This window comes from Nerophis lumbriciformis, linkage group LG09, assembly GCF_033978685.3.
Source record: "Nerophis lumbriciformis linkage group LG09, RoL_Nlum_v2.1, whole genome shotgun sequence".
NCBI classification, from domain to species: domain Eukaryota; kingdom Metazoa; phylum Chordata; class Actinopteri; order Syngnathiformes; family Syngnathidae; genus Nerophis; species Nerophis lumbriciformis.
Window position 1 is genome coordinate 38,878,372 of NC_084556.2, and position 10,922 is coordinate 38,889,293.

The 10,922-nt window shown below is 46.5% G+C and overlaps 1 protein-coding gene across 3 annotated transcripts in view; it reads right to left on the reverse strand.

Annotated features, from left to right (window-relative positions):
- ska2 (spindle and kinetochore associated complex subunit 2) overlaps nt 1-10,908 on the reverse strand; it is a 36,192-nt gene extending 25,284 nt beyond the window's left edge. Inside the window, exon 1 of one of the 3 annotated variants that reach the window (XM_061963194.2) lies at nt 10,589-10,908. In XM_061963194.2, the coding sequence (XP_061819178.1) occupies nt 10,589-10,621 (33 nt within the window). In that variant the 5' untranslated portion in view covers nt 10,622-10,908. The remainder of the gene's footprint in view (nt 1-10,588) is intronic. The other 2 variants (XM_061963192.2, XM_061963193.2) reach the window with 2 other exon arrangements.
- Between the last annotated feature and the right edge of the window lie 14 nt (nt 10,909-10,922).

The following is a 10,922-nucleotide window of genomic DNA, read 5'->3' on the forward strand; positions in this document are numbered from 1 at the left end:
CGTATGCTTAAAATGACCAAAATACATAAATATTACATATTATGAATGTGCCTGTTAATACATTACATATATACTTAGTGTGGACATAAAATGTTGATTGGTTATTTTGCCTATAAAGCGTTCCAAAAAAAAACCTCAATCGGCTCTATTATAAGCAGACCTTTGCTAACGTATTTTTACGAGTTAGAATGAATAAAAAAAGGATTATGAATAATGGGCAAAATTCCAATAACTACACACAGACTTTCAGTTTATTTGTTGCAGATTAACCTACGGCGGCTGAGAAAGGTCCCAACAATTGCAGACACCACAACAAACGCGAGCGCCACGACACAACAACTTTACGCCACAACACAATTGTAAAAGCCTCAAAAAATAAAAACACCACAACACAACAACAAAAGCACAACCATGTAAAGCGATAACGGAAGTTGTTAAGTGTAATACTGTTGTACGCCCTTACTCATTGTGTCCATTAGAGGGCAGTGTTTACCTCTGTGTTACCTGACACCTATACTTCCTGCTCCGGTGTCATATGTCATTCTGATCGTTAGAGCGGCAACACAGTTACGATGCTGCCGCTACAATAAATATACCTACAAGTCCGAAGGTAAAATATGTCTGATGAGAGTTTGAATACATCTTTCTTCTTCACCGCAACGCCAACGAAGCTCAACAGGTTATGGGCCCAGTCATGCAAGTCTAGAGCAACAACAAGGTAACAGAAGTAAGAAGAACTGTTAGCCAAGAGAAGCTACTAGACTAGCCAGGATAAAGATGGCGCCAAGAGAACCCCGCGAAAATTGAGGACTCAAAAAGCCACAGCCTGAGCAACGTTTTGGAGATCGCAAACTATAAAAATAATAAAAATGAAAATTGCCGTAGCAGGAACGCTACAACAGCAGATTGTCTTCGATGGAACAGAAGATAAGTATGATCTATGGGAAACGCGATTCCTTAGCCGTTTACACATTCTGAAGCTAAAAGACGCCATTTTGAGAGAGCTTGCTGACGAGGCTGCCATAGCTGCAGATCCAGCGAAGAATGCAGATTGTTATGCTCAACTAGTAAATGCACTAGATGATAAGAGCCTATCTGTGACGACCGGGGCGCATTGTGATGCGGGGTTTGTTCTCTCAGGAATGCAGACGGGCGTCAGACACAGCGTGCAGGTAAGAAAGTATTTATTTAAATATAACTTATACTGGAAAAAAGAAAAGGGTGCTCATAGCACATAAGGCAAAAACTAAAAGAGCTAGCATGGGAGCTAGAAGGTAACAAAAAGGGAGTTTAGCGTGGAAGCTAACAGGTACAGAGCCGGAACAAAAGTCGTCAACTGTTGCACGAAAACAAACTACGAAGCCAGAACGAATGACAGGGAGGACAGACTTAAATAATAATGTCAGTGATGACAAACAGTGCGTGTCGGGAACAAACGCTGCAGGTGAAAATAATAAGCAGCCATGGAAACAAACTCAGGTGTACAAAACAGGTACTCAAGGAGTCCAAAACTAACCAAAAACACAAGTATCTTGAAAACGTAAATAAAAAGTATGATCCGGGCAGCGGATCACAACAGTACCCCCCCCTTAAGGGACAGATTCCAGATGTCCCCTTGAAAAACTAAAACCCCCCCAACTATAACAAAGTTCAAGAGTCCAGGGAGGGTGGAGGGAGGATTTGGCGGAGGGTCGCCAGGTCACATGTCCCCGAATCCACCGGGGACGAGTCAGGTGGCGGCGGCGAATGGAACGCCGCTGCCGGAGGCGAGGCGGGCGACCACGGAAAGGCCACATTTGTGGCTGCCGAGAAGGTGGGCGTGAGTGGCGCCAGAAGTTCAGCAGCCGGAGAGTTCTGCGACTACGTCTCGGGTGTCGCTGCTGTTTGCGCCACTGGCGTCCATACTCTAACCTCCGAGAGCGCCGCTTGCGCCGCCAGACTACTCGAGGTCGCTGAGACGACGAGGAGAGAGCAGACGTCACCGTGGAAGCAGGAGGAAGCGTCGTCGTCGCCGTGGAAACAGGAGGAAGCGTCGTCGCCGCCGTGGAAACAGGAAGCGTCGTCGCCGCCGTGGAAACAGGAAGCGTCGTCGCCGCCGTGGAAACAGGAGGCGTCGTCGTCGCCGTGGAAACAGGAGGCGTCGTCGTCGCCGTGGAAACAGGAAGCGTCGTCGTCGCCGTGGAAACAGGAAGCGTCGTCGTCGCCGTGGAAACAGGAGGCGCCGTCGTCGCCGTGGAAGCAGGAGGCGCCGTCGCCGTGGAAGCAGGAGGCGCCGTCGCCGTGGAAGCAGGAGGCGCCGTCGCCGTGGAAGCAGGAGGCGCCGTCGCCGTGGAAGCAGGAGGCGCCGTCGCCGTGGAAGCAGGAGGCGCCGTCGCCGTGGAAGCAGGAGGCGCCGTCGCCGTGGAAGCAGGAGGCGCCGTCGCCGTGGAAGCAGGAGGCGCCGTCGCCATGGAAGCAGGAGGCGCCGTCGCCATGGAAGCAGGAGGCGTGGTCGCCATGGAAGCAGGAGGCGCCGTCGCCATGGAAGTAGGAGGCGCCGTCGGCGTGGGTGGAGCCAGAGGCGGAGCAGGCGGCTCGTCTGTCGGCGTGGGCGGAGCAGGCGGCTCGTCTGTCGGCGTGGGCGGAGCCAGAGGCGGAGCAGGCGGCTCGTCTGTCGGCGTGGGCGGAGCCAGAGGCGGAGCAGGCGGCTCGTCTGTCGGCGTGGGCGGAGCAGGCGGCTCGTCTGTCGGCGTGGGCGGAGCAGGCAACGGAGTATCTGCGGGTGGTGAATGTCTCAGCTGGACTGCTGCGTTGGCCGTAGGTGGAATCATCACCTGCAGCGCGGAGAGTATACTGCCCAGCTGTCTCTCCAAAACATCAAGGCGGGCGTCTTGGCGTTCCGCCATGGCATTGACGCAAGCCCCAAGAACGCCAAACTGTTCCTCCTGTTGTCCAAGTTGTTTGGCCTGTTGGTGCAATGCCCTTTTTACTTGGTCGGTCACTGCGGGGTTTCGTGTGCTTTGCAGCGATGGAGCAGGAGGTGGAGAGGATGGTGTTTGCAGGACCACCAGGGTTGATGGTGGCGTCAGAGTGGCGGGCGTCCGGGCTGTCGTTGTCGTTGCCGTGGAAACAGGTGCTGGTACGGAAACCAGACTTGGAGTCGGTGCTGGTGCGGAAACCAGCCTTGGAGCCGGCGCTGGTGTGGGAACCAGCCTTGGAGCCGGCGCTGGTGTGGGAACCAGCCTTGGAGCCGGCGCTGGTGTGGGAACCAGCCTTGGAGCCGGCGCTGGTGTGGGAACCAGCCTTGGAGCAGGAGGTTGTGGCTTAGCACGCCGAAGATCTGGTGGCGGAGGTCGGCATGGAGGTTTGAGCTTGGCTGGGTGCTGCTGTGCCCGCCCACTAGCAAAGCACCCAGTACTAGCCCCCCCCTCAAGAAGCGGATCCCAGACGCGTCTTGTGCAGTCTCGAACAGTCTTTAGGGGTGGGAAGGAGGAGGTGAGGAGGGGGGTAGGCTCCTCCCCTTTTAAATGTCCAAATTGTCTATTCATCTCCCCAATATGGGACTGTCGGGATGACCAGGAGGGAGAAAACAGAGGAGTGGGCGGAGTTTGAGCCCTAGGGGGTGGGGCCAAAGTAATTGGGGGCGGAGCTTGAAAACCAGAATGTGACTGGTACTGACTAGACTTATAATTAACAAAAATGTCCTGATAGTATTTAATTGTTGAATTAAAGTCATTTGGAGGCGGCTGACAAAGAATTGACTGAATTTAAAAAAATGTCTTCGTCTATGAGGTCATCACCAGTGGACGGGATGACGTCATCCGCGCGGGTCTCCAGCTGACTGACAGCCCAATCAGTGAACTGTTTGGCAAAGTGAGTGATGGGATTACCAAACATCGGCGGAGGGGAATCATGGGCTGGTTGGCTGTGTTCCGGAGGGAAGAATTGCGGGGGTGGCGCGTCTCTGTCGCGAGCTGAAGCCGTCTTGTGCGACTTCCGCCTTCGCTGACGCGTGCGAGCGGGCTGAGAGCGGACCTCCCCGGGCCAGATGGAGTCGATCGGGACCAGAACACCTCCAGGTCCCCATATCATCTCCTCATCTGGAGAACAGCGGAGCGTCTCTGCTTCCATCGCTCGGAGGACCATCCACGCACCTTCATCTACCTCCGTCAAGCCCGTAGCGAAAGAACTTTTTGCTGGCTTCGTACTGTGACGACCGGGGCGCATTGTGATGCGGGGTTCGTTCTCTCAGGAATGCAGACGGGCGTCAGACACAGCGTGCAGGTAAGAAAGTATTTATTTAAATATAACTTATACTGGAAAAAAGAAAAGGGTGCTCATAGCACATAAGGCAAAAACTAAAAGAGCTAGCATGGGAGCTAGAAGGTAACAAAAAGGGAGTTTAGCGTGGAAGCTAACAGGTACAGAGCCGGAACAAAAGTCGTCAACTGTTGCACGAAAATAAACTACGAAGCCAGAACGAATGACAGGGAGGACAGACTTAAATAATAATGTCAGTGATGACAAACAGGTGCGTGTCGGGAACAAACGCTGCAGGTGAAAATAATAAGCAGCCATGGAAACAAACTCAGGTGTACAAAACAGGTACTCAAGGAGTCCAAAACTAACCAAAAACACAAGTATCTTGAAAACGTAAATACAAAGTATGATCCGGGCAGCGGATCACAACACTATCATTGATAAGACATGACGCCGCCGATGATGGAAGGAAAGTCTTGAAATTATTAAGAGAACATTATTCTGGAAAGAGCAAGCCCAGGATTCTAAACCTGTACACTTCATTGACCACTATAAAAATGGAAGGGAATGAGACTGTGACTGATTATATGATAAGGGCTGAGAATATAATTACAGCTCTTCGTAATGCAGGAGAGAACATGAGTGACGGGCTGCTTGTGGCCACCATTTTGAATGGACTGCCAGACTCATTCAGACCACTGGCTGTCCACGTTATACAAAATGAGGACAACGTGACATTTAAGGACTTCAAGAGAAGACTGAGGGTTTATGAAGAATCTGAGAAGATGAGGACAACTGGACCTGCAGACAGTGTGATGAAGATCATGATGAAGACTAGCACAAAGCAAAGCAAACAAGGCACCAAGACACACTGGAAGGAAGGGGAAGCCACTCCGATATGTTACAAATGTGGAGAAAAAGGGCATATCAGAACCAGGTATACCAAGAAAGTGTGGTGCAGTCACTGCAAGAGTAACACACACACGCAGAGTCTCTATGGAAGGAAAAAGGGAAAAGACGCAGCCAGAAAAGTTGCAGAAGAAGAGGAGGACATCGACGACGAGGATCAACGTTTCATGGCCAAGCATGCAACAGACGAGAGGCCATCTGTCAACGTGAAGAAGAAAGGGATAATGATGGACGCCGGAGCGACATCTCATATTGTGAAGACATCGCCAAGTTCAAGAGCTTTGACAACACATTCCAGCCCGACACCCATTCTATCGAGCTGGCGGATGGGACCAAGTGCAGTGGGACGGCGCAACGCAGAGGGACGGCGCTGATCTATCTGCTAGACAACGAGGGACAAAAACAAAGAGCACAGCTACAGGAGGCGTTGTATATACCAACCTATCCACACGACATCTTCTCAGTGGCAAGGGCAACAAACGGTGGACCGACGGTGACATTCAAGAAGGGAGACAGCCACATGATCACCAAGAAAGGGGACAGGTTTGACTTCCATGAGAGTGGTAATCTGTTTTACTTATCAACTGTTCAGAAAAATATTGATAAATGCAGTATGTGCCACGACATGCAAACCTGGCATGAAATATTAGGTCACTGCAATTATGAGGATGTACAAAAATTAATGGGTGTGGTAAGAGGTATGAAAATCAGAGTCAGTGCAGCCAGACCAGTACAGCTGTGTGACATATGTGTAAAAGGTCAATTCACACAGACAAGAAATAGGGAGCCAGACAGAAAGGCTACAGAGCCCTTACAACTGGTGCATACAGATTTAGCCGGTCCTATGAGAACCCCAAGCTTAGAAGGTCACAAATATGCACAGTCCTTTACGGACGACTATTCAGGTGCCATGACTGTATATTTTTTTTAAATGCAAAAGTGATGCGGTACATGCCACAGAGAGGTTCTTAGCAGACTCCGCCCCTTTTGGGGAATTTAAATGTCTACGCTCGGATAATGGTACTGAATTTACGAGCAAGGAATTCAAAGCACTGTTAACCAAAAATAAGATTAAGCACAAGACATCTGCACCCTATTCGCTTCACCAAAATGGCACGGCAGAGAGAAGTTGGAGAACCCTCTATGAGATGGGCAGGTGTATGCTTTTTGACAGTAAACTACCAGACAAAATGTGGAATTATGCTGTACAGACAGCTGCCTATGTGCGAAACACATGTTACAGTAACCGCACAAGGAAAACACCATATGAGATGCTTACAGGCAAGAAGCCAAACATGTCCAAACTTCAGAAATTCGGATCTGTGTGCTTTGCATACACACAAGAGAAATGGAAGTTAGATCCTAGATGTGAGCAGGGTCGTTTTATCGGGTACGACAAGAACAGCCCAGCTTATCTTGTATTTTATACAGACACAGAAACGATCCAAAAACACAGGCTAGTGAAATTCACAAACAAGACAGTCAACGAAAAAGAAACACAAACACATGGACCACACACTCAGTATCAGGACATAGAGGTACACCCCAGGGTCCTTGACAATGAGGAAAGTGATGATGAAAAAATGGGAAATGCATCAGGTCAAAGTGTTAAAGATGATGTTTCTGTTTCAGAGATTGAAGGTGAACAGTCTAGCGCTGGGGGTCAGGGAAGAAAGAACCCACCTAGAGTTAGAAGAAGGCCCGTGCGCCTACAGGAATATGACATGGAAGACACAGCAGGCAGGCTGGTAACTTGTGTAGACTCATGTTATAGAGCAGTTTGCGATATACCACAAAATTACCAGGATGCCATACGATCAACCAGGTCACGGCAGTGGATAAGTGCAATGAATGACGAAATGCAGTCACTAAAAGATAATGATACATTCAAAATCACCCAGTTACCACCAGGCAAAAAGGCAGTGGTGGGTAGGTGGGTGTATACACTCAAGAGTAATACCGATGGGTCAGATAAGTGTAAAGCAAGATTTGTTGCAAAAGGTTATAGCCAAAAACAAGGCATTGATTATGAGGAAACATTCTCGCCTACTGCTGACATGACAACTGTCAGAGTAGTTATGCAAAAAGCAGTGCAGGAAGATCTAGTTTTACATCAAATGGATGTGAAAACCGCATACCTACACGCACCAATTGACTGTGAGGTCTATCTCACACAATCTGAAGGTTACGAGAAAAAGTCAAAAACAAGAGAGAAGCTAGTATGCAAATTAGAGAAGTCCTTATATGATCTCAAACAGTCAGGTCGAAACTGGAATTCTCTGTTGCATGTATATCTCACTGATAACGGTTTTGATCAAAATCTTGCTGATAACTGCCAATACACAAGGGAAAAAGAAAATGAAAAAGTGATTTTGATTGTGTGGGTTGATGATCTGATAATTGCTGCTAACAATGAGGAGGTTGTGAAAAATGCCAAAGTGATGCTCACTGAGAGATTTAAAATGAAAGACCTGGGGAAATTTAACAGTTTTCTAGGGATAGATTTTAAACAATCAGAGGACCAAGTCACAATGTTACAACACAGGTACGTGAACAAAATCCTCTCCAGATTTGGGATGCAGGATTGTAAGTTTAATTTTTAATATTTGGCTACTTGCACTAGACCAGATTTTAGTTATGTGGTCAGTAAACTTTCCCAGCATTTTGCTGAGCCAAATGAGGAGCATTGGAACACTGTAAAGCACGTGCTCAGGTATCTTAAAAGGTACAACAGACCGTGGGTTATGTTTTAAAAAGGATGACACAGGTGAACTTGGTCTAATAGTCCACAGTGATGCTGACTGGGCATCTGAGGTCACAGATAGACGTAGCACCACAGGGTACTGTGCCAGTTTAAGTAAGAAAAGTGCACTAATTTCAAGGAAGAGTCGAAAGCAACCGACAGTTGCACTGTCTACCTGCGAGGCAGAATACATGGCCTTAGCGTCAGCCATACAGGAGTGTATGTATTTGCAACAGTTACTCAAGGGTATTGATAAGTGTCACAATGCACAAACCAAGGTTTACGATGACAAACAGGGAGCTATTGCACTAGCTAGAAATCCAGTAAACCGACAAAGGTGCAAACATATTGATATCAAATATAATTTCATACGTGAAACTGTAAATAGTAGGGGGGGGGGGGGGGGTGCAGGGGGCGTGGTTAAGAGGGGAGGAGTATATTTACAGCTAGAATTCACCAAGTCAAGTATTTCATATATATATACGGTATATATTTATATATATATATATATATATATATATATATATATATATATATGTCTTAATAAGGTTATCCAAAAAATAGTGCTCGATACCGTAGTAGAGCGCAATATATGTATGTGTGGGAAAAAAATCACAAGACTATTTCATCTCTACAGGCCTGTTTCATGAGGGGGGGTACCCTCAATCATCCGACGCCAGCTGAATTGCTGCTGAGTGGTCCAAAGTCATGTTTTCTGACGAAAGCAAATTTTGCATTTCCTTTGGAAATCGAGGTCCCAGAGTCTGGAGGAAGACAGGAGAGGCACAGGATCCACGTTGCCTGAAGTCTAGTGTAAAGTTTCCACCATCAGTGATGGTTTGGGGTGCCATGTCATCTGCTGGTGTCGGTCCACTCTGTTTCCTGAGATCCAGGGTCAACGCAGCCGTCTACCAGCAAGTTTTAGAGCACTTCATGCTTCCTGCTGCTGACCTGCTCTATGGAGATGGAGATTTCAAGTTCCAACAGGACTTGGCGCCTGCACACAGCGCAAAATCTACCCGTGCCTGGTTTACGGACCATGGTATTTCTGTTCTAAATTGGCCTGCCAACTCCCCTGACCTTAGCCCCATAGAAAATCTGTGGGGTATTGTGAAAAGGAAGATGCAGAATGCCAGACCTAAAAACGCAGAAGAGTTGAAGGCCACTATCAGAGCAACCTGGGCTCTCATAACACCTGAGCAGTGCCAGAAACTCATCGACTCCATGCCACGCCGCATTAACGCAGTAATTGAGGCAAAAGGAGCTCCAACCAAGTATTGAGTATTGTACATGCTCATATTTTTCATTTTCATACTTTTCAGTTGGCCAACATTTCTAAAAATCCCTTTTTTGTATTAGCCTTAAGTAATATTCTAATTTTGTGACACACGGAATTTTGGATTTTCATTTGTTGCCACTTCAAATCATCAAAATTAAATGAAATAAACATTTGAATGCATCAGTCTGTGTGCAATGAATAAATATAATGTACAAGTTACACCTTTTGAATGCAATTACTGAAATAAATCAAGTTTTTCAAAATATTCTAATTTACTGGCTTTTACCTGCATATATATATATATATATATATATATATATATAGATATATATATATTTAAATTAAATACTTGAATTTCAGTGTTCATTTATTTACACATATACACACACATAACACTCATCTACTCATTGTTGAGTTAAGGGTTGAATTGTCCATCCTTGTTCTATTCTCTGTCACTATTTTTCTAACCATGCTGAACAGCCTCTCTGATGATGCATTGCTGTGTGGCACGCACAAAAGTGCTTTCATCAAATGCACTAGATGGCAATATTGTGCTGTTTAAGAGTGTCACAACATTGCTGTTTACGGCAGGCGAACTGCTTTACGGTAGACAAAAACGTGACTGCAGTTGTTGTGTGTTGTTACCGCGCTGGGAGGACGTTAATGAAACTGCCTAACAATAAACCAACATAAGAAACCAAGAACTCGCCCTCCATCATTCTACAGTTATAACGTGATTGGGCAGGTACGCTGTTTATATTGTGGGAAAGCGGACTCAGGTCCTCATGGACCTGAGTCCACCTGAATTTCGGGAGATTTTCGGGAGAAAATTTGTCCCGGGAGGTTTTCGGGAGAGGCGCTGAATTTCGGGATTCTCCTGGAAAATCCGGGAGAGTTGGCAAGTATGCAGGCGGAAAGTTGAAGAAACGTAAATGATGTTTGGAAATGTAGGCTATTGTTATCGATGTCACTTTGTGTCTGGCGTAAACAATCAATAACAAAATATGTTCAATACAATTTCAACTTTCCACCTCAGCCAATTGGTCTATCTACATCACTTGGCCTGCAGTCACTTTCGATAGTGGTGTTGTGGCGTTTACAAGTTGCAACTGTTGTGATCGACCTCGGCCACCGTAGTTAACTAATGGCCAACAAATAAAAGCTGTGAAGACAGAGAAAAAAGATAGCTAGAACTGTGCAGCTCGGTCTTAAAACAAAAACTCTTATATCCACGGACGCTTTATGAGGTGGAAATAAATGACAATGTCAATGTAGTGTGTCTGTGTCACGGTATGTAACGTCTTCAAAACGCGCGAGAATTTAAAAACATGGTAGCCGCTCACAGGGATCGGTAGAATTACGTGCAAAAGGGAAATTACAATAAACAAAGTTGTATCCAAACGTTGCATTATACTCACCATGACCTCCAGCTTTTCTACTATTGTCTCCATGTCGAAATGTTATTTATCGGCAGTTACGTCCGTCACGTCTTCAATAAAGTGATTCTACTTCGTTCTTGCCTTGCGAGTCTTCTTCCTCTTTGATATTTTATTGGCAATTGTTAAACCAACACTAAGGTGAATTACCGCCACCTACTGCCTAGAGTGTAAAACTGGCACAATGGCTTTTAAAACAATATTTTAATGACAAAGCACATAAGTAAATAAGAGTGCATGTAAAACAAAGAGTATACTTTAAAAAGTCAGTCTTAGACAGGTTATTTAGCTGTCAACACTCGACCGCATTTGCATT